Source organism: Calidris pugnax, unplaced genomic scaffold, assembly GCF_001431845.1.
Source record: "Calidris pugnax isolate Ruff unplaced genomic scaffold, ASM143184v1 scaffold135, whole genome shotgun sequence".
NCBI classification, from domain to species: domain Eukaryota; kingdom Metazoa; phylum Chordata; class Aves; order Charadriiformes; family Scolopacidae; genus Calidris; species Calidris pugnax.
The window spans coordinates 690,252-716,068 of NW_015090961.1; the positions used below are offsets into that span (position 1 = coordinate 690,252).

The 25,817-nt window shown below is 50.7% G+C and overlaps 1 protein-coding gene across 8 annotated transcripts in view; it reads left to right on the forward strand.

The window, feature by feature from the left end:
• NSMF (NMDA receptor synaptonuclear signaling and neuronal migration factor) overlaps positions 1 to 25,817 on the forward strand; it is a 51,012-nt gene that overhangs the window by 21,511 nt on the left and 3,684 nt on the right. For 2 of the 8 annotated variants that reach the window (XM_014952340.1, XM_014952347.1), the window contains exons 4-15: positions 4,176 to 4,251; positions 6,545 to 6,550; positions 7,143 to 7,211; positions 11,364 to 11,416; positions 13,889 to 13,978; positions 15,616 to 15,737; positions 17,663 to 17,746; positions 18,403 to 18,436; positions 19,305 to 19,375; positions 20,501 to 20,580; positions 22,870 to 22,972; positions 23,353 to 23,428. In XM_014952340.1, coding sequence (XP_014807826.1) covers positions 4,176 to 4,251; positions 6,545 to 6,550; positions 7,143 to 7,211; positions 11,364 to 11,416; positions 13,889 to 13,978; positions 15,616 to 15,737; positions 17,663 to 17,746; positions 18,403 to 18,436; positions 19,305 to 19,375; positions 20,501 to 20,580; positions 22,870 to 22,972; positions 23,353 to 23,428 — 864 coding nt within the window. The remainder of the gene's footprint in view (positions 1 to 4,175; positions 4,252 to 6,544; positions 6,551 to 7,142; positions 7,212 to 11,363; positions 11,417 to 13,888; positions 13,979 to 15,615; positions 15,738 to 17,662; positions 17,747 to 18,402; positions 18,437 to 19,304; positions 19,376 to 20,500; positions 20,581 to 22,869; positions 22,973 to 23,352; positions 23,429 to 25,817) is intronic. The other 6 variants (XM_014952344.1, XM_014952341.1, XM_014952342.1 and 3 more) reach the window with 6 other exon arrangements.

Genomic DNA, 25,817 nt, shown 5'->3' on the forward strand with positions numbered 1-25,817 from the left:
GGGTGGCTTTCATGGCAGCTTCACAGCGGTTGGTGAGGGCAGTCTCTGGGCTCCCTTTCTGGTGAAGGAAGAGCAGGAGGGGCTGACAGCACCTGTGTTGATGCTCATCCAGGACCTTCTCTCTTCTGCCTCACTCTGGGGCTGAGACAGTGAAATCCTCATGCCGGGGTGCTCAGCAGGAGCCTCAGCTCAGGTACAGTGTTCTGCACATTGGTGTGTCCCCAAAATGCTCGTCTGCTTGGCTGGAAGCAGTTTAGCAGGGTCCCCCACGTAGTGCCGCCTCACGATCTTTCCATAAATACTAGCAAATAACACAATATTGGACTTTCTTCCCCACTCACTCTCCATTCGCTCAATATTTTCAAGGAACAATTGTAATTATTCAATTACATGAAAAAATTCCCGATTGTCTTTAAAAACCTAACTATTAATCAAATATATGTCATGATTTATGTGCTTTGAATTATAAGCTGGTATGCAGTCTGTCTTTGCCTGTCAGCTCTGGATGTGGCTGGCAAAGAGTCTGACCTAATTTGTCTGGTTTTTTTTTCCGTAAACATGCATCAAGCCTTTTAGAGCGGAATGTCCAGCCAGGAAAGGTCAAGGCTTTCTCCTTGAAAATAAATTGAGTATAAGAACTGTGCAGATCAAACTGTACATCTTTCCTGGGTTCATAGTTTTCTAGTAAATATCCTAGTGGTATTTACTGCAGGCAAAATCACAGAAAGCTTGGGTTCTGGACCATATTTTCATGGCTAGGTGCTTGAAATTCTGTGACTAAATTAACACATGGACTAATAGTAAAGAGTAACAATTAGAAAATAATTGATTATCAAGTGTGCAGAACACCTGCAGTTCCCTCCGATTCCTGTGCATAGTTTTTAAGCATTGTTTCTCTGTTTGTTCCCTGTGATTTTGGGGCTTCACATCAGACACTACATGTGCAAATATAGACTTTATTATCTTTATTGCTTGAGTGCAAGAAAAGGAGTCAGAAGAATTTTCCTGTATGCAAACCTTTTATGGTTTTACTTGTTTTACCTGCTAAAAGATGGTTCTGCACATGGTGACACAGCCAGAAAGCTTGTGTGAAGATGGAAAAAGCCATTTCAGTGCCAGTCTTTCGGGAAAGGAGCTCACAGCCCCGGGGGCTTGGCCTTGTGGAGGTCAGGGTGCTGAGTTGGATCGGCTGCAGCCTCACGATGTGTACTGAATTAAGAAAGTGAAGATTTCCTGTTCTAATGCAGATGGATTTATGGTGAAAGCTTTCCTGAACAAATCAAAACTGTGCTCTGCACTGCGGGACTGAGGCTGGTTACTTGGTGCAGAACCAAAGGAAAGCTCCCGATCGCTAATGGAGGAGTTTAACTCCTCATAGCTGGAGCTAAAGGCCTCTTTTTCCTGGAAAACATGGTAGTAAATGCTATGGAGAGATGCCGTGTGCTGTTTCTGGGCCGGTTTTCAACTATGTGTTTTCAACTAGGCAGTGGCTTTTGTTAGGGCCAGTTATCATGTGAAATGGAGATTTGCCTTTCTGAAAATACACTGAGATGGGATCAGAGTTGACAGCGCTGAACCTGCCGGTGCCTCCGTGAGTGTGTGACATTGGTAGAAGCAGGGACAGGTCCCCTCAGTGCTTACCCAGGTGTGTCTGCACGAGACCAGACCCCGTGGTGGCACTGGCATCACGGAGGGAAAGTTTTCTCAGCTCGGTCTCCTTTGCACTCTCTGTCCCAGCATCTTTACTCAGAGCAAAACCGAGAATGGAATGGCACAGCTGTCGCAGGCTACAAGAAGTATTTCTTGGAATGTCCTTCATGCAGGGCCAGCAGAGAAGGCAGCGGAGATGAATGGAGGCGAGAGAGACAGAGTAATTTCCCCGGAGGTTCACTTTACAGTGCTGCTTTCTCCGTTTGGATTTACATGCCACATTATTGCTGCAAACCAACACTCCTGGCAGTTTGGCCAGATTGGCATCATTTAATATGGATTTTTATGCTGAGTTTATGATGCCTAACACCATTCCAGAGAAGCACAAGCTGTCATCTCCTGTGCAGCTCCCCGTGTCTGGTACAAACACTCCTGGTCAGAAGCGCTGAGATCTGCCTGGCAAGTGGCTGGAGATGCTGAACAAGGTGGTAATGTTCCTTCAGTCCTACCCAGGCCCATGGTTCCTTGGCTGTTTCATCACAGTTGGTGGTAACAAGAAAGGAGAACAAGATGCTCTGCCTGGCCAAAAAGGAGCATGGAGCTGTTTTGCTCCTGGAAGCAAAATAGCCATACTCATAATCTGAATTTTAATTAGCTGGATGAGCTGTGGAGCGGAGCTGTGCTCCTTGGTCCCCAGCTGCGTGCTGCTTAGCTACTCTTCTGCCTCTGGCTGGTAGAGAGGTGCCTCTGAAGGGCCAGAAATCCTTTGTTCTCCATTGAGGGTTGCGGGTAGGGAGTGATATCTTTCCTACTTTGACTCCTGTCTATCAAGACAAGAAGGAGAGGCTTCCAGCAACTGTTCAGGCAAAGCCTTGTAAGGATATTAGCTGTTGTTTATAAGCTCTGCTTTGAATCAAAGCTAGTGGCTTAAAAGCTGTAAAATATATTAAGAGATCGTCAGTCCTTTGAGATGTGTAGTCCCTGAGAATTCTGTACAGAATTGTTGGCTAAAAAGGAATTTGTAGAACTTCTCCTCCTTTACCACTTTTGTGGGTCTGAGACTTCAAACAAGTAATTCACTTACAGTCTGAGCTGTTTTGCATTTCTTAACTGTTTTTTGGAGGAGAGCAGACACAGGAACTTCATAATAAGTACTAGAATGCAGTTTTCATGTAACATATGTATTTCCTTAGGGTGCCTCTATACAAGGCTTAACATGAACCGTTGGCTGAGGAGTGTCTGTTCCAGCTTTCTGTATGATTTCTTGGAAGCTTCGCTTCAAAAGAAGCCTCCCCAGTTGCATTTAGCATTTTTTTGCATCTCTAATTGCGGCCACTTTTTGTGCTGTCAGGGAACAGCAGGATGAGTCTGTGGTAGCTGGTTCTCTGTACCAAACAGCTGGTAAGGTATCTGGTCTGTAGTAATTATGCCTGCAGCAGGCATCAAGGCTTTGATTGGGTTTTGGCCAATGAAAGTGAATAAAAAAACCACTCTTGACAATGCCAGAATATTAACAACTAAGATGCCGTAGTTGCTAATGATATTAGAACTTGAATGAGTGAAGCAAGATGTGATCAGCAACATGTGGCATGGCATTAAGCAAGGAAGCCACAAATTGGGAGTGAAGCAAGGGGAAAAATCACATAGCCCCAAATCCCTAGGATCCAATCCTCTGGGATCTCACACGTCCTGTGTCCGTGGATTTTTTACATCTCTGCTCCTCTGCCCGACCAACTTCAGCCTGAGAGCCCCCAGTAGGAGCTGCTGCTTGTTCAGATTCCTCTTTCTGGTCACCACCATCCCACGCACATAATTAGTGACTTATTTTGCTGCCTGCTTTTTGCCTTAGTGGGCATTATGTGAAGATGATGTGGTCTCCTAATGCAGCGGAATTAGGAAATAATCCACAGGGCGGTTTGCAAACATAGGGGACCAAATAAGCACAGGGTTATCTGCAGAGTGCACAGCTGATGTGCTGTTTGACTTGTAAAAGCAGAAGAACTCCTGAAGGCTGGGTCATCAGGAGCAGGTGTGAGGGGTTTATCAAAACTTCAGTGGTAGAAAAAAAAGAGTCTGTCTCAGGCTTACAGCTGTGAAGAGAGGAAGGTGAGTGCTTTTCATCTTCCACAGGAGGCTGTATCAGAAAGAACTGGATTTCAACATTTCAAACTAATGGTACCAAGGATAAAGCAGAGGCTGGAAAATGCTTTTAATGAAAAATGTTCCTTTCCCCTGATATATTTTTTTTTTTCTTGTTCAAATGTCTCTGCTGTAATTCCTGGATTATTGTAATCTTCCACGCTTAGGATAGAGCTTTCATTCTTCACTTAGTAGCCTGATAGACAGGCTTAGCACAAATGTACAAAACACTCAGCGGTAACGTGCCTGTGTCTGAGGAGGATAAGCCTCTCCTGTTCAGTACAGGGCAGGATGCTGAAGTATTAAGACAAGGAGCTGAGAAATCTTGCTGTTCTGAATGATGTCTCTTCCTGCTGGATTCTCAGGTTTTGCTCTCTCTTTTCCAGATGATGTCCCCATACGAACCTGGTTCCCAAAAGAGAACCTCTTCAGTTTTCAAACTGCTACTACAACTATGCAAGCGTAAGTGAAACTACTGCTGAAGCTTTTATTGTGTTTCTTAAAGTTTGTGGCCCACTCAAAGCTGTATCTGAGCTTGGAGCAATTAAGTTGTGTGTTTGGCACCGGGGTCCCGGGGTGAGAGAGAGAGAAAACCTTGTCTCCTATTATTTTTTGCACTTACTAGTTCTCTTTCCTACTACTCCTACTTGTTTGGTTTTACCTTCTTTAACTCCTTGGGCTACCCAGCTCTTCTCTGCTGCCCTTATTTTCTCTGTGACACCGTACCCTGTCCCTGGGTGCCTCTGGAAAGCAAGGGTCCTGTGGGAGCACCAGCTGAGACCCTCCACCACTTGCTTCTGCTGCAGCCACTGCCCCAAGGGACCATTATTCCAGGCATGCCCCACATCCGTCGCTCCAGAGGATGAGATATAGCCCTACAGTTCCTGTGCTGGTCTGGTCATTTGACGAAGGTGTCAGTAAAATCTCTGCAGGTCTGAGTGACCAATAGCTTCTCCCTCTACACTCCGTGCAGGTTTAGGTGCCTCTGGTTGCGGTGTGTTGGAAGGAGGTGGTTCTCCAAGGGTCGAAGAGAATAAGGGCATCCTCATTTCCAGGTTGTACACAGCTTGTCAGGAAATACCATCTTCATGGTATCCTGCCTGGCAGGAAAGCCAAGGCAAGCAGTGAGGGAAATAAGATATGGTCCTGCCTTCCAAGGCCCTTTTCCAGCCTTGTCGCCTTTTCTCTGTGTCCTTTTTTCAGTGTCTGTCTCGCCTTCAGTTCTGCTGCTCTCTTTATTTCTCCTTGTCTAATCAGGTTTCCTTTTTTTAATCTATTTCTCTGCCATTTCTTCTTTCCCTTCCCAAATCCCAAAAAGAGGTTGATTGTTGATGCTGGATCAGACCTGTCAGGACTGATGCAGGGAGAGCTGGATCTGGCACTGGGGAGAGGGGTGGTTGCTGAGATATTGGAAGGGACCTGCATCCCCCAGGAAAAGAAATGGTGCTGCTTCTCTCACCTGGTTTCTATGTCCCTCTGCCTCCTCTTCAGGGACTGTAAGTCTGGTGGCACCCCAGCTGGTTAACACTCCTGGGGACACAGGGCCTGGGGGCAGTCTGAGGATCTATTCTGATCTGACACACCCAACCATGCATAAAATCAGCACATTTCCTTTGCCTTTGGCACATCCTTTTCGATCTGAAGTCACCTTTGCTGCACACAAGGTTTGTTGCAGGGTGGTGGCCCCTGGCAGGCTTTACAAGGCTTAGAGCAGTTGGAGGCCAAAGGGAGCTTGGTTTGGAGAACGGTGCCCTGAGGAAACCCTTGAGGAGCACAGCTGCCTTGGTTAACATGGCTCCCCGGTTAATGTTTCTGGAGATTCTCTTCTGCCTCTAGAAATGGCACAGAAACATCTTCAAAAGTTCAGGGCACTTCCCTAAGCTGGTTGGAGTGGCTCTTCCAAGTGCTTTCCTCTGCTTTAGTGTTTTTTAGCCCACCATCCTTGTTCCTGGTCCTTCAGGAGACCTCTCCTATGAAGACACACTGACAGAGTTGCGGGTTCAGCCTGGAGAAGAGAAGGCTCCGGGGAGACCTTAGAGCCCCTTCCAGTCCTTAAAGGGGCTCCAGGAAAGCTGGGGAGGAACTCTTGATCAGGGAAGGGAGCCATAGGACGAGGGGGAAGGGTTTGACACTGAAAGAGGGGAGACTGAGCTGAGATGTGGGGAAGAACTTCTTTGCTGTGAGGGTGGTGAGAGCCTGGCCCAGGTTGCCCAGAGAAGCTGTGGCTGCCCCATCCCTGGAGGGGTTCAAGGCCAGGTTGGAGGGGGCTTGGAGCAACCTGGGCTGGTGGGAGGTGTCCCTGCCCAGGGCAGGGGGTTGGAACTGGATGATCTCTAATGTCCCTTCCCACCCAAACCATTCTAAGATCCCTTCATAGACCAGACAGCGTGAGCTTACTTCACAAGCCTCTGTCACTGTGGGAGAAGGTCTCCTTGCTCCAGAAGCCTACGAGGCTGAGCTCTTGGCATAGCACAGTGGGCCATGTCCAGCCCTCAGTTGTACAGCTGCACATTCTCTGGGTCTACATGGAGTTTAATTTCCATCCAAGCCACATGGCAGCACTGCCCAGGGAGGATTTAGCTTGGTCAAACAGGAGTCTCACCGCTGAGAAATGTTTAATTTGAAAAGCAATTTACTTCCACCTAACAAGAAATATTCCTTGTGGAGTGAGAATTCCCTCAGAAGGCTGGCTGGGGCTGAGCACTAATGAATTCCTCTTCTCTTTCTTTTTCCCTGCGTCTCCTGGAATCTCTAGCATCTCGTAAGTATAATCTTCTCTTTTTTTTTTTTTTTTTATTTCCTTGTCTGTTGGTGTCCTGGATAAACTCTCCTCTCCTCTCCTGTCCATCACATTCCCTCATGCTTTCCATACGCTAGGGCTGTTTTGTGTGCTGGCAGGAGGTCAGATGGCTACACCTGGTAGACCTACATGGATCACACCGCAACCATCCTCATCTTCGAAACAGAGACGACAGTTGCTAGCATGTGGTTTTTTTTTTTCCCTCTTGATCCTGGTGTGCAGAGGTTTTGTGTTTGCAGTCTCCTAGGTCCATTCCTCCGTAGCAGGGACGATGGCCGCTCGCCCCCATCATTCCTTGGGCCACGCTCTGGCCACTTTGTTTGCTTTAGGAACGAGTGCTTGTCCAGCCACCTGCCCCAGAGAGTGAGGACCCTTGGTTTGGTGAGTCTCTTGCCTGCCCCCTGACTCGCACGCAGTCCTCCAGGGGTTGGCTGTCTTCCTCGGGCGGCCCGATCTCTCTCTGTTGTCTGGTGAGAGCTTTCCTTGTCTGTCTTTCGTGTCCTCTCCAGTTCAAAGCTGTGTAGTTGGTTAATGGCTTGAAATGGTTTCCCAGGGCGTTCAGGGGCTACGCAGAGAGGAAGAGACGGAAACGAGAGAATGATTCTGCAGCTGTAATACAGAGGTAGGGCCCGTTTTCCCCCCTAGCCCTAACCTTGCCTGGTGTTGCATGGGCCCTCCGGGTGTCATTAGTGACGCTTGATGACGTTGAACGTGGTTGTCACTGTCTGTGTTGCTGTTCCTAGGGACACGAGCGGTGGCCGTGTTGGAAATGTGGAGGTGAACGATGCTGCAGTGCTCGAGAGAGCTGATCTCCATCTTCTTAAAGGAACACTGTCAAGTTTCTTTTAAGCTTCCAAATAATATATACAAGATCTGTGTCTCAGGCAGAAAAAAAATTATATATGTCTATTAAAAAAAAAAGAAAGATGCAATTTCCCCAGCCCTCTCCCAGATATTTGGAATTTGAGGTTAGCTGAGCATCTAAGTAGTGACTTAACGTGCTGTTGCTGCATTTACAAATGCACCTCAAAAATCTGGGACCGAAGCAAAATTACCATCTCTAGTGACCAGAATTCTATTTTTTCAGATCTTTTTTTTAAAGAACAGAAAGGAAAGAAAAGGGAACGGGGGCTGATTCCTTGCCTGGGTGTTACAGGAGGGCCCTGGTTTCCCTCTGCTGGCCTCGCAGGGCACATCACTTTGCCGCTGTGGTCATCACAACCCTGCTGGTTTTTCAGATGTGCCAAGGCTGGAGTGTTTTGGCAGCCTACTAAGAAGGGTAACACGGCATTTATGTCATTGGTTAAAAATTGCCACAATCACTTCAGCGCTGTTCAAAACAAAGTGGGAGAAAAACATCAGGTTTTCCTAACTGGGAAATTGCCAGGAAGATATTTTTATTTTTTTTTTTAGCAATTTTAAGGTTGGTGGTTTTGAAGAGAAATAAGAATCAAAACTAAAGATGCTGTAAATAAATAGACAGTGTATCTTTAAAAAGAAAGAGGTTTCTCAGAATTTTTTTAGACAGAAATGTTGGAGACTGGCTTGTTCATGTGGTTTATGAATACAGGAGTAGGAGTTGTGCACCTCGGTGATGATGGGCGCTCAGGATAAGAGGATTCAGTCATGTCACCCTTGCGTTGAGCAGCCAGTGTGTGTGTCCCCTCACCTCCTGTGGACACTGAAGGTCTGGGCAGGATTGTGCAGGGGGAGTCTGTCTGTGTTTATCTGGTGATAAAGAGGAGACAGGGTAGCAACAAGGGGCTTTTGGCTGTGCCATGCAAGCAGTCCCTGCCCAGCAGTAAGGATTGCCTGCAGTTATTGCTCGGTGCTCCTCTCGAGGAGGAGGACCCCAGCCCCACTGCAGTTTCAGATGCTCTTGGGCAGTCCTTCATGGCCTCGGGTGTTCTGGCAGCTCTGTTGTTATCACCCACCCCCTTCAGTGCTCGGCCCTGTGTGTCCGGTGCGCGGGGAGGCGGTTTGTGTGGTGTGTGCTGGTGGGATGGATGTTTCCTCGAGAGCCAGTGATGCCCAGTGGTTTGCTGAGCCTTGTGACCGCAGCCAGGAGGAGCTGGGGAGAAGAACCTGAGAGATGCTGTTGGGCATTTTGCAGAGCGTTGATGTACGTCAGGAACTCTGTCATTGACTCCTGTTCGGGTAGTGAAAAGGCTTCTCTGTGGAGTGTGCAGAGTGGGGCTGCTGTGTCTTGGAGACCCTTTGGCTGGGATGGGTCCCATGGAGGTGGCACAGGATCGTGTGGACTGTGTGGTGAGCTGGAGGCTGGCAGGAGGAGGAAAAGAGGGTGCTAAGGAGACTTAACCACTGTCACTGTTCAACTTCGATGGGTGAAGAGATACCTTGCGAATGATCAAATAACACTGGGCTTTCTGGGGGCAATTGCAGGAGCTGGGCAGGAGGACTGGGCAGATTTGTGTCACCCCCTGCTCGGAGCAGAGCATGGCCCCCCAGGGGTGCAGTGCCAGCCCTTTGGTGCTAACGGGCAAGCGCAGAGAGGCCTGAGGACCAATATGGCTGTAAAAAGCCTCAGAAGGATCTAGTTGGCCACAGGATGCCCACATTGAGAGACAGTCCCAGGCTCACGCCTTCTTTCCAAAGTGCTTTATTTCTAGAAGAGCTGAGGAGGGGAAAAAGGCCTTTGTCCCCTTCTCCGAGCATTTAGTGCGATGATTAACCTCGAGCAGCTGGGCTCTCCCTGGAGCTGCTCTCAGCAGGATTTAGCAGATTTATCTAGACAGCTGCCCTCAGCCCGCACTCACGGAGAGACCAAGCTGTCCAGGCAGCTGGGAGCATCGTTCTTCTGTGGCAAAGACAGCTTCACTCCCTGTCCCCCAGGGGCTGAAGAAGTTCCTCTGCAGAGAGGATGACCGAACGTTTCACATAAAAATGCTTTTTACTCCAAAATGCCAAAATCCCAAAGGATGTGACAGTGGCCTTGGCAATTAACATTGACGCTTAGTGTCTGGTGTGATTTTGGTCTCACAATGGACCATAAAGATTTTCATTCTGAGTTGTAACATATGTTGAAGACCTTTTTTGGGTAAAGAATGACCCTGGTTCCCTTAAAATACTGTATTTATATGGATTTTAGTCCAATGCACAGTAAGACAGCCCATGCTACTGGTCATCACACACCCCAGAAGCCTTTTGCACCTGTAGCCAGTCCAGCAAGTCTTGTTGAAGTGAGTTGTTCTCGTTAATTCTCTAAGGGGGACAGTCGTCTGATCCACAGCAATGGATCTTCACAGACCCAAGCAGAGCTAAAACAAAGCTTTGTAAAAGAACATTAATAGCCCAAGCACAGATGGAAATTTGTCATGGAATAATGTTGCTCCCAGCTCCGCTCCCCAGCTGCTGGTTTTCCTTCTTGAGTGGCTGCATTTGGATCCTGATGGCGATGTGGGGGCCAGAGAGGGGCCAGTGCAGTCGGTGGTGTGGGGTGAGTGCCCTCCCTCCTCAGGGGCCAGGTTTGGGTTGATGTCTCTGTATCAGAATAGACGTATCTGACTCCCTCTGATCAGCTTGATGTCGGTGCTGGAAGTGTCTTCTTGTCCAGTCGTCTCGCTAAAGCATCTGCATGGTTGTAACCTGTCCTTACTCATCCCGCTAACCTGTGTGTGAGCCAGACATTGCTCATTTTACCTCTTTCACCAGCAGTAGCAGTCTCTGTGGCTTGATGTCTGTGGTGCGTGTTGGTGGGGATGGAGGGGATCCAGGAAGGCTCCATGCAGGCTCACTGACATCCCTGGGGGCCACAGGGGCTGCACTGCAGGGTGAGGTCACCCTAAGTAGAGTTCACGGAGGAGTGACACTTTTCTTGCTACTCCACCTGCTGCTTCTTCCCTGTGTCTCCTCTGGTGTCCCGTTTGGTTCCTGTCCTGTTTGGTTCCTCTCTAGGTGAGTGGGGGGAAACGAAGGGAAGCGGGTCCCTTGCACTCGGAGGGGCTGAACGAAGCGTCCCTTTGCCGTGGTCTCTCAGGAGAGGCCGGGACAGTCTGTGTGACACAGACCTACCAGGTGTAGCAGCTCCCCAAGGTTTATCCTCTGGAGTTGTGGATTCTGTAGCTCTGCCTGAGTCCTGGGCAGGGACATGCGTGGTGAGGCGGGCAGACTAGCAGGGAGCAGGCCCACAGGGACCTGCTGAACAGTGCTTTTCCAAAAGGAAGAAGGACTTCAGTCTTTCCCAGCTCTTTGCCCTGGAGAGCAGTATGTGGTTGTTAATGGCACAGGTGGGATTTTAGCAGCTGCTGTGAACATGTTTGGGAACGAGCACAGCCATCAGCACAGGGGGGTGTGTGCTGCCGAGCAGGGCAGAGCTCCAACACCCCACTGCCCTGCTGAAGGGAAGAACAAAAGCAAGGATGGAGGGGAGCAGTTGCTGCTGGTGACAGGAGAAGGGGCAGCACTGCCAGCAAGGGCATGGCAGTGTCCTCAGCAGAGTGACAGCACAAGTGCCTTAGTCACAGCAAAGGGAAAGCCGGCTGTGAGAAGGGGGCTGCCATGTAGGACCTCACTTGCCCCGTGCCACCAGCCTGGGGAGTTCAGAAGAAACAGCCACGCTCTTGACAAACGTCACTGTCCCCAGCACTGAGTAGGTGCAGGCTGGGAACTGGGTCTCCAGCTTTTGAATACCTAGAAAGAAATACACTGTCTTCCTAATTTTACTTTTTTTTTCTCCCAGTTTTTTCAGTCCCGCACGGCCCAGGTGTGGCTTTGTATTACGTTTCTCAGAGGTTGTGTTTGGCCTTTCTTTCAGGAATTTTCGGAAGCACCTCCGCATGGTGGGGAGCCGAAGGGTTAAAGCACAAAGTAAGTGAGCACCTGTAAGATGTGGCTGTGAGGAGTTTGTGCTGGTGGGACACGGGGAGATGTGGGTAGAAAGGACCTAGCATTGGGCTGGAGAAAGGATTTGACCTGCTGATGCCATTTTACCCCACAAAAAAGAAGGCCAGGTTGTTGTAAGCCTCCAGGACACATGGATGTCTACAAGCAGCCCATAAGATATTTCCAAGGAACCTCTGCCTTGGCTGTGGGATGTCTCTGTGGCCTCAGCGCAAGGACTGGAAGGAGAACTGCAGCGTCCTTGTCCCGTGTGCGTGTGGTGGTTGGTGATCACTGGCGTAGATGCTTCTGAGGAGGACCAGAGTGGGGAGTTCAGCAGAGCTGGCGAGGGCAGCCTGGCCTCTTACTGAAGCTGTGGACCAGCCGGGGCTCCCTCAGGACAGTCGGTGCTTCGTGTGTTCTGCAGACTGGTGGCTTTCTCTTTTCTCCTCCCCTGTCCCACTACCGTCTCTGCAGCAGGACCTGGGGGAAAGTTGCCAGGTGGGAGCTGAGAGGCCAGTGGAAGGGTGAAAGAAGAGGAACAGGGAAGAGATTGGAGCAAGGGGGAAATAAAGGAGTGTTACCTGCGCCCCCCGGTTCCAGAAGGACAGGGAACTACTGGAGAGTCCAGCAGAGGCTACGAAGATGATCAGGGAATGGAGCATCTCTCTGCTGAGGAAAGGCTGAGGGACCTGGGGCTGTTCAGCTGGAGAAGAGCAGACTGAGAGGGGACCTCATCGATGCTGAGCAATAGCTAAAGGGTGGGTGTCAAGAGGATGGGGCCTGACTCTTCTCAGTGGTGCCCGGGGACAGGACAAGGGACAATGGGCACAAACTGGAACATGGGAAATTCATCTGAACATGAGGAAAAACTCCTTTACTTTGAGGGTGGCAGAGCCCTGGAACAAGCTCCCCAGAGAGGGTGTGGGGTCTCCTTCTCTGGAGATATTCCAAACCTGCCTGGATTTGTTCCTGTCCAGCCTGCTCTAGATTCTGTGATGACCTTCCTTTGGCAGGGGGTTGGACTAGATGATCTCTGAAAGTCCCTTCCAACCCTGTAATTCTGTGATGCCTCACTGGGGAAGAAATCACCTCTTAGGATGGGAAATGGCAGTCCCCTGTCCCTGAGGAAGCCAACACTCCTCCATAACTTGATTGGGGCAGCTCCTTCACGCTGTGAAATGGGCTGAGAATGGTTTAACCGGTTCCCGAGAGCTGAGGATTGTTCCAGAAGAGGAAACAGCTTGTTCTTCCCACCCCCTGGCCAGGCATCGTGTACAGACTGCCCACAGCAAAGCCTTGCCGGGCTGAATTTGCATTCTTTCCTCTCCTTTCTCATATGCTGTGGGAAGAGAACAGCAAACAGCGTTGCCCTTTGAAGCGTCTTTATTGGCATCTGAGTTAGCACTGCCTGACGTGAACAGGGCTCACCTCCCCCTAAAGCTCTCTGGAAGTTCAGGCACGCTCCTCTGCCTTGGTAACTCTCGGGTCATGTTTTCAAAGCTTCCTTCATGTGCATCAATGGCTAAATGCCTGGTTTGAAATGAAAGCTGAGGGTGGAGATCACCTGAAGAACGTCCTGTGCGATTTGTCACACCTGGACACGCTGCAGTGGGGGACAGGCTGCCTCTTGGCCCCCGCGATGCCATCTGCAGTGGGTTCCTGTGCTGCTGACATGAGAGGCTGTTACTGGATACGCTGCACAAACTGGCTCTGTCTGCTCCCAGAAATAGGTGTTAGTGGCTATCAGTGGCCGTTAATCTGGGCAGAATGGCCCTCACCCAGGCTTGCCAAGTCAGACACTGGGGCCAGCAGTGGTGCAGCCAGCTGGGCCAGGCTGCTGGCATTCCCCTTGGGAAATGCCCGTACAAACGATGTAATACCCATTGGAAAAAAAAAAAAATACTCGAGGGGGAGTGCTCACAAGGGTGCAGGCAAGCAAAACCAGAAGGATTTCCTGTGTCTGCAACAAAATTTAGAAAGCATGAGCTTTCCAGGCACCCCCCCCCCCTCTCTGTTTGGTCCAGCTAGAACACAAAGGGAGAACTGCCTGGAGAACTACTGCCTTCTTCTGGTTGTGTGTGTGTCATTAGCTGTTGAGTCCATCTTCCTGTGAGGCCTTTGAGTCAGAGCATTTACACTGGGACACTGGAATAGCCTTGATTAAATTGTGGTTTGAGTTGTGTGCGTTTAAGGAAAAACCATCAAATGTCCTCCTTTTTCCATGTTGCATCCCCTGTAACGGTCCTGCTCAGAAAGGGGGCACTTTGTCTTCTGCTGTCTGGAAGATAGACCCTTGTTTGCTGTGTGGAAAGGACTCACGTTTGGCAAGTGGAAGAACAAGCACAGGGGAGTCCGTGATGTGTGGCTTTGGTGGAAATCTACTGGATGTTTTGTTGTGCTGGCAGCAGCAGAGGTGGCTTTGGAGTCTGATAATGTCGTGCTTTGGTTTTATCCTAGCATTTGCCGAACGGCGTGAGAGGAGCTTCAGCAGGTCCTGGAGTGACCCGACTCCCATCAAAGCCGATTCCTTCCATGACTCTCGAGAAAGTGAGTTCTGAGTCCTTTGAGCTTCCTCTTGTGGCCAAACCCTCCAGCTGAGGTCTGGAGTCCCACTGGAGTAACTCCTCTGTGCCCTTTTGTCCCATCTGTGATCCTTTTAGTTTCACGATATCTGAGCAGGTAACACTCCAGGCACATGCACCTATTCATCCGTGTGTACCTGTATTTATTTGTAGAGCACAACACATCCAACCTCATGTTATTGCCCAGTTGCCAAAGGATGCTCTTACAGCCCTCTGTTCCCATCGTCCCTTATCTGCTTGGGACCAAAACAGCCTATCTGGAAGCACACCAGTCCAAGTCTACGCTCACCCAGTGGGGCTAACCTGCCTCTTCCCACCCGAGAGCCCCTTCTGAGTGCTTTCTTAGGCTGGAATAGCTCAGGAGCACAGCTGCTGCGCTCCAGGACATGTAGCTTTGATTTCCTGGCCGTGCCGGCTGCGCAGATGATAGCTTGGGGCAATCTGATCTTCCTTTGGGCTGCCAGGAATTCCTCTGGGAATCCCCAGTAATGCTGCCATGTTCTGCTTGTGGGGAGCGAGATGCTGCCACGTTAATTTACGGGAGGGAACGCCAGCATCTTCCCACTGTCTTTTTATAAAGGGAATGGATGTTTTACCCAGACTTGAAATCCTGTAGGCAAGGGACGTGGTGGATATGAGTTTGCCCACGTTGAAGCGGGTTGTTTAGTAAATGAACGTCACTAATGAAATAGAGTGGACCTGCCAGGAATGCAGGAGACCCAGCCCTCCTAGCTGTAGAAGACACCGTACCAGGTTGTAGGGGGAGAGGTGTGAAAGGCCAGGTTCAAAAACATGACCCGATGGTTCCTTTGCGGTCTGATTCCTCCCCGCTCCCTCAGCTCACTCGGAGGCGAATGGAGACACCATGGTTCAGACAGGCTCCAGGCACTGCCCAGTGACACCCGGACATCCCAAAAAGCACAAATAGAGGCATCTCCGTTCTCTTTCCTCAGTCCCTGGCTTCAGGGAACCATCTCTATTTTTAACCTTTAATGGTCAATTATATTCCTTCCAGATGTTTTTTTTCCCCAGGAGGCATTGGAGACCGACAGGTAAGGTCAATTTGGAGAGCAAATTCAAGTATACATATCCTACTGTGTTTGCTACGGCTGTTCTCACGCTCTGGGACTTCTCTGCCAGGATCAGTTTGACCAACGAGGCAGAGTTTCTTTGTAATCATGCAGAAGACGTAGTCAGAGCAGTAATTATTTCAAGACCAGCTTTGAAGTCTTTGGAATTTTGCTCGTCAGCTTGGCCATGTGAAAGCGTAGAGAGTCTGTCTGCGTCCTGTCTCTCCTTCTCCATTTCTGAAATGACAGGGTGACTGTTGTGAATTACCATGTGAAAGCTCAGCTTGGTGGCTGTGAGAGTGATGAGAAGTTCTGTGATGTGTGACATCGGGCTCTGTGCGTGTGCTCTTCGTTCGTTAAGTGTTTGTCTGCTCAGAGGCGCCAGCCCTGAAGTGTGGTGTCTGTCACTCCGTAGAAGAAAGGAGGGCACAAGTCTGATGGCTGGTGGCACCTCTCACGAGGGTGCTGCCAGGCAGGACCCTGTGGGGAAGGCAAACTGTTCTCCTTTGTAATGCACGCTGTGTTCTGGCAGGCCATGACCTTCAGGATTCCTGCGGCACTTTGGATGGTGACTTTGACTTGAACTGGGAAGCAGAAAAGGAACTTGAAGCCATGGCGTGTGACGGAGAAGACTTTATTCCACCAAAAATAATGGTGAGAGTTTCCAGCTCTGTATCTGCTCAGTCTCTCCTTTCAGAGCTGCTAAGTTTAGGATCTTCAGGGGAAGAGGCAAGTCTTTTGTATAGACCACTCCTCAGGTGTGAATGAGGGTCACCCAGAGATCGGCCAAGATGGTATTTGGCATCTGTTACTGCTGGGGAGAATGTGCTGAAAGAAAACTGGAAGTGGAAGGACCTGTAGTTCAAGCCCAAATGGAGCAGGACCATCACCAGCACTGAATGAAGTCAGCCTGAGCCTTGGTAACCCTGACAGTAGAGACCCGAGTCCCCAGACCCAGCAGTCCCCCCCTCCTGTTGCTACTTGCCCAGTTTTTGCTACTTGCCCAATTTTCTTTGGAGCCATATGTCACTCCTTGAGATGCTTCCTGCTCTGTTATCACTCCTTGGTGCTAGACTCCCCCCTGCTCCCTCCTGCTCTGCTCCGTGGGGTTTGGCAGACGGGACCAGGTTTTCACACATCCCTTCTTTGGCCACAGGCACAAGTACTTGAGAAAAATGGGGTCTCAAGCTTCTAGGTTGTCTTCAGGGCAGCATTGCCAGCCCAGCCCAGCAGTGCTGTGTGGGAATGGGTCCTGCAGAGGGAAGGACATAGAATCATAGAATGGTTAGAGTTGGAAGGGACCTTAAAGATCATCAAGTTCTAAGCAGGGACACCTCCCACTAGACTAGGTTGCTCCAAGCCCCCTCATGGAGATGTTCTGCTTTGATATGTGTCCCTGAGCTGGCTGTGCTGCCTCAGGGACAAAGCACTGTCGGGGTGAAGCAGCCAAGTGAGACGCAAAACATGAGGAACCCAGCCCTGGGTTTGCTCAGCCCTTGGTACCTGCCACGTGTCTCCCCATGTGGTGTGTGAGGAGTGCCCATCCCTTCGCTCCCTACACTGTCCCTCTTCAGGCACAGCTTTATATTAACTCCCGTGTGGCCAAAGCGGGGACTGGGACCCCACCAGGTGGGAGGACTTTGAAGGCAGCGCAGGCTGGAGCCCAGGCTGCCCGCTGTGCTCCTCCACCCATGAACAGAGGTGCCTGAAATGCCAGCCCAGCCAAATCGCCCGTGTTCCTATAGCCCTTCGGCTTGTGCTGGTGACAGGCCCGTTGGACTCAGGCTCTCGTGCTGATGGAGCTGGCTGAAACTTCAACTGGACTGAGATGAGATCTCAGGAAGAACTTCTCTGCTGTGAGGGTGGTGAGAGCCTGGCCCAGGTTGCCCAGAGAAGCTGTGGCTGCCCCATCCCTGGAGGGGTTCAAGGCCAGGTTGGACTTGGAGCAACCTGGTGTGGTGGGAGGTGTCCCTGCCCAGGGCAGGGGGTGGCACTGGATGGGCTTTAAGGTCCCTTCCCACCCAAACTATTCTATGATTCTATGATCTGCCTGATGTCCTATGGCTGTGTGCATCCCTGTGCCTGATGCTCTTTCATCCCTTGGCTGGCTCCTCTTCAGGCGTGCAGCCGTCCCACCACCGGCCAGCTGAGTGTGTTGGTTTGAACAGTCCTCTACAGCCAGAAGCAGAGACCCTGGCAGAGAGGAAGGTAGTGGTCTTCACTGGGATACAGCCGCTCGTGGTGACACACAAGTGGCTTCATCCTCTATGCACACCTGTCTGCCCTATACAGGCTGTTACCTTGGGCTCAGTCCTGCCTTTTGGGCAGAGCTGGGTACTCATTTGTTGGGGGTCGAGGAGACTGTGACACCTGGGGGTACTTGTCAGTCCTGGAGATGCTCTCTAATGGCCCAAGGGCTTGGAGGACCTTCCTCAGGGATGCAGATAGGCTGGAATAGCTGCAAGTTTGGGTAACACCTGAGAGCAACTGTTATTGTGGCCTTTGTGCTTCTGTCCAGGCTCTACTGGCTTCTCCTCACGCTGTTGCACATCTTTTTTTTTTTTTTTTTCCCCTTTCAGCTCATTTCTTCCAAGGTGCCCAAAGCAGAGTATGTCCCGACAATTATCCGCAGGGACGATCCCTCTATCATCCCCATTCTCTACGTAAGTATGTCACTTCTGCTGCGTCTGCAGGTGTGGGAGCAGGCTTCATACAGAGAATTTCATTTTATTTTTTGGTCCCTACCCCTAGTTTGTGTTACGGTGATTCCAAAACACTGATGTGATTTGGAAAAGCTGCTAGGAAAGGGCTGAGGTTGTGCTTTGGGTCTGGGGTGGGTTTGTGGGGGCTCAGGACTTGGGTGGAAGAATAAGGTGGAGCAAGAATAGCACGTGTGGGCTACCAGACTATACAGACACAGGCAGGCAGCATGGGCATATTAGCAAGGGAAGGAGAGCAAGCCTGAGCACACCAGCAGAGCTCCTCCTTATGCTTCTCCTTGGACAGGATGAGCAGGACCTCAGAGCTCTGCAACAGACTGTGACCCCCATCACAGTACAGCGGTGCGTCCCTGTCAGTCGTTAATTTAACCTTGAGTTTTCAGTAGGAGTCCTGCCTGAGCAGGTGTCTGGAACACCAGCAAGGGGTCACGGGTCTCTTCTTCTTAATCACTTACTATTGACTTTATTTGAAAGGGAAGGGTGGGAGTGACAGCCCAGGAAACTCCCGCACTGCCTGCTGCACCTGGAGGCTGTCATAATGTCATGGGAGCTGGTGCAGTGACTGTCAACCCTGATATATCTTCTCTCTTGGTTTCCAGGACCACGAACATGCCACCTTTGATGACATCCTAGGTACGTGACTGTTATTTCCTTTTCTTAACTCCTACCCATTGCAAACGTAACTGATCAATGTGTTAAAGTCACTCCTCTGCCCTGTGCCTCAGCTGCCACTCATAAAGGTGTTTGTGTCACCCCAGGGACACCTGACAGTCAGTCAGCTGCTGTTGGATGTGCAGTATAAAACTTCACTTCAGTGGCCCATTTGCATAAAACCATAGAATAGTTTGGGTGGGAAGGGACCTTAAAGCCCACCCAGTGCCACCCCCTGCCCTGGGCAGGGACACCTCCCACCAGCCCAGGTTGCTCCAAGCCCCCTCCAACCTGCCCTTGAACCCCTCCAGGGATGGGGCAGCCACAGCTTCTCTGGGCAACCTGGGCCAGGCTCTCACCACCCTCACAGCAGAGAAGTTCTTCCCCACATCTCATCTCCATCTCCCCTCTTTCAGTGTCAAACCCTTCCCCCTCGCCCTACGGCTCCCCCCGCCCCAATCCAGAGTCCCTCCCCAGCTTTCCTGGAGCCCCCTTAGGGACTGGAAGGATTTTCTATGCCAAGCACCTGGTTTATTAAAGGGAAGCTCAGGTACAGAGCAGCAAAGTACCCTTGTGGGTGAGCAGGAGCATTAATGGAGGGTCAGGACTGCTGGTACAGAGCTGTGGTCACTACAGAGCAGTGTCTGGTGCTGCACCGTCCCCTCTCTGTCACATACTGGGGTTTCCTGATTTCCACAGCATGAAACCAAAGGGTTTGCTTTGACATCGGTGGGAACACAGGAGCTGAGCACCCCTCACAGCTCAGCCTCCTGCCTTCGAGACTAAAGTGAGAAGAAATAAGATCAATTTTTTAGCTTCATCTTTTCCAACATGTTTTTTTTTTTTGCAGAGGAGATAGAGAAGAAGCTTAACATTTATCGGAAAGGCTGCAAAATCTGGAAGATGCTGATATTTTGCCAGGTACGTGAAAGTTGTTAAACGCTTGGGTGGCTTGTTACAAATTTGTTCTTTTCTACAGGGAAAATTACATGAGAGGAACCAATACTCCAGAGTCGGGTTCTGTTAAAGTAGCTGCATGTGTTCAGCTTTCACTTCTCATCTCCCCAGACACCGAGCGCTCTCAAGTTGCTGTGACAGCAGGAAATAAAATCTGATTTAGTGTGGCCAACTCCAGAGCTGGGCTGCTTTGTAGCAGCTTTCAAAGAAAAGCAGGGAAAGCAGCATTAGCGCGGGCTGAAAAACGGAGGATTTCTGAGACAGGAAGAGCCATTTTCAATGTGCTGGTTGTAGTTTTCGTAGAGGTTCAGTGTGACAGTGACAGCAGTGGGTGTTCCATCAGCACGCAGATGGCAGAGCTGGGAGCGTGTGCTGCAGGAGAGGGCTGAGGGTCTGGGCTTGCTGGGCGGTGGGAGGGATGGAGTCAGGCCCTCATGGATCTGGGGCTGGCTGGGGATTTCCTTCCCAAGCATCTTGCTCCTCAGGGTGCTCAGCTTCGGGCTCCCCCGGCAGCTGTGCCAGGCCCCTCCAAAGGAGAAGTTTGGGAGAAAACCGAGCTCCCTCCCACGTGCCGAGCGCTGCGAGGGGCAGGGTGTGCACCGCTCCCACCCGGAGGTGGCCACTCTTGGCTTTCCTCATGTTCTGCTCAATCTCTTCCACCAGCTACTGCCAAAGCCCAGTTCTTCTGCAGTCACATCTTGCCTGCTTGTCCCCGCGTTGCTCAGCTTCTCCTCTGCCTACGACGGCAAGTCCCCAGGCGTCCCCAAATGAAAAAGGGACTTTTTTGTCTTCCCTATTACTCTCCGGCCACCCGCAATAAAGATTTTTATCTATTATTGTGCCTTTCTAGAGTGAGGTGGGCACATAACAGTAAAAAGCAGAGAATCCAACCCCCAGCACCCTCACCGTATGTGGATATTTCCTGAGGTGTCTGCTGGAGGCTGGTGCCAGCCTGGCAGGTCTGCTCTGCTCCCTTGTGGCACGGCTGGGTAGGGCTGAGCAGGACAAGAGACACATCCAGGGGCTTGGGCTCTTCCTTCTCCAGGGACTGTGTGAAGTGGTTTTCATCTCTCTGTGTCTCTCTTGCAGGGAGGTCCCGGTCACTTATACTTGTTAAAGAACAAGGTTGCCACTTTCGCCAAAGTGGAGAAGGAGGAAGATATGATCCTGTGAGTGGCTGCCGTTTGTTCTGGACTTGCACAGTGTTTCTCTGCTGGGTTTGCTCAGTGTTTGTAGTGTAACCAAGAGGAGAGGTGGAGGGAGCTGGGGTGGCTTGGTCAGGAGAAGAGGAGACTGAGGGAGGACACAATTACAGCTTCCAGCTCCTTTAGGGGGTGCTGCAAAGATGCTCATCCCTGGGGTGGTGCAGCCCTGGGACAGATCACCAGAAGATTTATCCTTTTATCTGCTGTTTAGTGTCTCTCTTGACTAGAGACTATTAAAAGAGGAGGCGGGGGGGAAAAGACTATTCCTTTCCTAACAACGGCTTTGCTGACCAGAAACCAGAACGTGCACCTTGTGCCTCTGTGGCTCAGAAGAGGCTGAGATGGCATTTCTAAGCAAGGCAACTGGTGGCAGAAATCCAAACCGTCCCCCCCACCAGCTGTCTCCAGTAACTGCCCTCCTGATTGCAGGGGGAAATGCAGTTTGTCTTTGCACAGCCCGCTCAAAGTCCAGCGGGTCACTGCTGGGGGGGCTGTCAGTGACACACCACAGAGGCAGTTTTGCTTCTCCTTGCAGGGAGTTAAGCTTTGCCTGCTTTGCTGCCCGCTCCCTCGTGCTGGCGCAGCGGTGCCTGGCTGACAGCGCGTTGTTGTGGGGGAGAGGCTGCAACCACCCTCTTCCTACACAACGCGGTGTTGGCGCGATAACTGAGCGTTAAAATCAACATCTGCTCAGCACACTCACGCTCTGGCACAAACATCATCAATAAAATTCTTCAGCACGTGTGTGCATACACGTTTCTTGAGCGCGGTCCAGGCATAGCTGGTCCCAAACTGGGAATTCAGGGACCTTTGGAAAGCTGTGAACTCACAGCTGGAAGCTTGGGTGCTTGGAAGTGGCTGGAAAGCTGCCTGGAAGAAAGAGACCTGGGGGGTCTAGTTGACAAAGGGCTGAATATGAGCCGGCGTGTGCCCAGGGGGGCAAGAAAGCCAATGGCATCCTGGCTTGTATCAAAAATAGTGTGACCAGCAGAAGTAGGGAGGGGATTGTGCCCCTGTACTCAGCACTGGGGAGGCCACACCTGGAGTGTTGTGTCCAGTTTTGGGCACCTCAATACAAGAGAGATCTCGAGGTGCTGGAGCGAGTGCAGAGGAGGCAACGAAGCTGGTGAGGGGGCTGGAAAACAAATCGTCTGAGGAGCGGCTGAGGGAGCTGGGGCTGTTTAGTATGAGGAAGAGGAGGCTGAGGGGAGACCTCATCACTCTCTACAACTACTTGAAAGGACACTGTAGAGAGGTTGGTGCTGGTCTCTTCTCACAGGTAATTAACAATAGAACGAGAGGGAATGGCTTCAAGCTCCACAAGGGGAGGTTTAGATTGAACATTAGGAAGGAATTTTTCCCAGAAAGAGTGGTCGGGCATTGGAACAGGCTGCCCAGGGAGGGGGTGGAGTCCCCATCCCTGGATGTGTTTAAGGGCCGTTTAGATGCAGTGCTGAGGGACATGGTGTAGGGGAGGACTTTGTAGAGGAAGATAGATGGTTGGACTCCATGATCCCAAGGGTCTCTTCCAACCTCGATGATTCTATGATTCTATGAAGTGAGTGTCTCCATCCAGCCTGTATGTCCCTGGGAGGCTGCGATCTGATCGCAGATCCCACGGAGGAACTGCTGGGCTTCAGAGCCCACCTGAGGTCTGCTGTGACCACCTGTGTTTTGTGTCCCTTAGTCAGGCACAGTGTTCCTGGTCCCTAGTCACAAAAGGTAAAGCAGGACTGACCAGGGAGCAGCACCAAGCGCTGGCTGAGGTGGAACAGCCTGGTTTGGTGGTGTCTCTCTTATTGTGTAGAAGAACAACCCCTTCAGCTGTTCTCTGCTGATGTCCTGCCCTGGCAGTGACCACCGATAACGCTCCTATTGAGATAGGGCAATTGTTGCTAGAAATGGGGGAGAAGAAACTGGAGGGAGCTGGTCAGGAAGAGGGTGCTTAGTAAAACTGTCAGTCTAAAAGCACTCCTGGTGGACTCTGCTCCCTTCTCTTCACCTTGGAGCCTCCTTGGCTCGGTGGGCTGCTCCTCCTTCTCTGCCACATGACTGCTCCTCAGGCCCTTGCTCTGCCCCTGCCCTTCCTTGTCTAAGAACCAGGGGCTCTTCCTGAGCAGCTCGCTCCTCTGGCTACAAGTCTGAGGCCCCCTCTGAGCAGTGTGTGCACGTACATCCCAGTGATTACTCGTGCATGTGAGGAGATAGGAAAAAACAGAATACACAATTTAAAAAATATATGTCTTTTTCCAGCTTCTGGAAGAGGTTGAGCCGGCTGATGAGTAAAGTCAATCCTGAACCAAATATCATTCACATCATGGGCTGCTATGTTCTTGGAAACCCCAATGGGGAGAAGGTAAGAACTTTCTGGGTCACGTCTTGGAGAAGGTCTGAGCCCCAAAGAGTCCCAGTGTGAGGTCTAACCCTTCCTCTCCTGCTGTGAGGGAAGATGCTGCCGTCCTGTCCCATGAGGGGCTGTGAATGGGCCCCCACCCTATGGATTGTGCCTTCCCCAGAGGGGCAGGGAGGAATGATAAATGATGTGCAGGACAAAAACTGAAGCCTTTGAGGAGAACAGTCCTTCAAAGCTCTTTATTTATTGACTGTTGAGCTCGATGTTTGAAAGGATGCAAGTGGAATGTTTTCTAGAGGTAGGGAACAAGGATGGGCAATTCTGGGTGCCCTGGAGTTCATCTTTGTTTTCAGCTGCTAACTCATGGTGTGTTTTCCTTTCAGCTATTTCAGAATCTGAAAAACTTAATGAATCCTTATAGGGTTGCCTTTGAGTCTCCACTTGAACTATCAGCTCAAGGTAATTTATTTTCTGTACAAAGACGCACACCTTCCCAATCAGCCTGCCCCCTTCAGTGGGAATCTTCCTCTAAAAGCAATTTTGAGGTCTCTTTAGTCCTGTCACCGTCTTCCTCGTGCTTGTAACCACCTTGTGTAGTTCAGGTGCTGACCCTGGTTTTCCCCTTGCAGTTCCTCAATCTTCACATTTCATATCTGAAGCAGCAGAGCCCTCTCCCAGGCCACTGGCCATGGCAAAGTAGCCTAAACGTTAGGCTGTTTTCCAGACTGAATTTAGGAGATTGGTCATATTAGTAGGGCATTAAGTCTTGGGGAGAAATGCACGTGGGAGCAGAACCTTTTCTGTAACCAACTGTGATGGGGTCTCTTCTCAAACCACTGGTACTGTGTTGTGTCAGCAACAAGCAACTGGAATATAACCCATTAGAATCATAGAATGGTTTGGGTTGGAAGGGACCTCAAAGATCATCGAGTTCCAACCCCCCTGCCCTGGGCAGGGACACCTCCCACCAGACCAGGTTGCTCAAGGCCCCATCCAGCCTGGCCTTGAACACTTCCAGGGATGGGGCATCCACAGCTTCTCTGGGCAACCTGGGCCAGGCTCTCACCACCCTCATAGTAAAAAATTTCTTCCTGAGATCTAATCTGAATCTTTTTTCTTCCAATTTAAAACCGTTTCCCCTTGTCCTATCATTACACCTCCTGGCAAAGAGTCCCTCCCCAGCTCTTCTATAGGCACCCTTCAGGTATTGAAAGGCTGCCTGGAGCCTTCTCTGTAGAGCCTTTCTACATCTCAGTTTACTTTCCTTTTTTTTTTTTTTTTTTGCCTGTAGCTTGGGATATTTCAAGGGGAATTTTTCCCGTTCTTTGGTCAATATAAGTAATTGTGGATGCGGTTTTGTAAGCGACGTATTCTCTCTAGAATTTTTCCTGTTCTTTGGTCAATAGAAGTAACTGTGGATGCGGTTTTGTAAGCGACGTATTCTGAATTGGCCCTTGTTATTTTCTCTTTGTTGCAGTCCTCGGTACTTGGTTCTCTTGGAGGGTGAAGAACACGCAGGGTTAGGCTGTGAGCACTGTGGGTTCTTCCTCTGCTGCTCACTGATGGGGTACAGCAGCGCAGGGGAGCTGGGGCCTTCGTGCCGCGCAGAGCTCTCCGTACCTGAAAGGAGGGTGTAGAGAGACGGGGGTTGGTCTCTTCTCCCAAGTTACAGATGTCAGGACAAGGGGCAATGGCTTCAAGTTACGCCAGGGGAAGTTCAGGTTAGATATTAGGAAACATTTCTTTACTGAAAGGGTTGTCAGGCATTGGAATGGGCTGCCCAGGGCGGTGGTGGAGTCCCCATCCCTGGAGGTATTTAAGAAACGTGTAGACATGGTTCTTCAGGGCATGCTCTAGTGCCCAAGATTATTGGTTTGTCGTGGGCTGCTGAGTGGGTGGGTGATGGTTTTTTGGTTTGGTTGTTGTTGTGTGTTTAGGTGGTGGGTGGTGTGGGTTGTTTTTTTGTTTGTTTGTTTGTTTTTTTTTGTGGTTGGACTCGATGATCTCTGAGGTCCCTTCCAACCACCACAATTCTGTGATTCTGTGCGTGTCCTGTCGAGGTGTGGACCCAGCTCTGTGCGGTGCTTGCAGGGATCCCGCAGGGAACGTGCCCCTACACGTGTGCCAAGGAGCACCTCGCAGGACAATTCCCGGGTTTTTATGCCCCGGGTTCTGTGCACGTGCCTGTAAGCAGCTGATCCCTCAGGAGGCTGGATGGCAGGGTACGGCGGGATTTATCCCCTCCATCCATCTGGGACGCGCCAATAGCGTCCCCTCCTCTAATCCTTTGCAAAGTCATCTGAAACTAATCTTAATCAGGCCTCAAAAGCGAAAATCCCCACTTGAGCCCTGTCTCGGACTCCGGGGTTGTTTGCCCTTGTGTTTTCAAAGGCGCTCGCTGTCCCCAGCCCCGTGGGTGGCTTTGGGTCTGTGACAGCCCTCTGCCACCCCCAGGTTCCACCGGAGCTGCTGGTGCCACAGGACATGTGTTAGTGTGTCCCGTTGAGCTCCTCGCTGCGAGGAGAGAAGGCTCTGCAGGGCAGAGACAGCCCCAGAGCCTGAACTTAAACAAAACACAAACCCATTTTTATTTTGAATTTTCAATGTTAATTATTTTTAATGTTTGCTGCAAATCTTTACAATGAGTTTACTCTTGATGTGTAATTTTCCGAAGTCCCTGAGCCAGGCTGCCTCGTGCAGGCCCTTGGAGCCCTTGGCCACCGTCTGCAGCCAGCACAGAGGGGTCAAAGTCTGGCCAAGAAGGCCAGTGGGACTGGCCAAGAAGGCCAATGGCATCCTGGGGGGCATCAGGAAGAGTGTGAGCAGCAGGTGGAGGGAGGTCATCCTG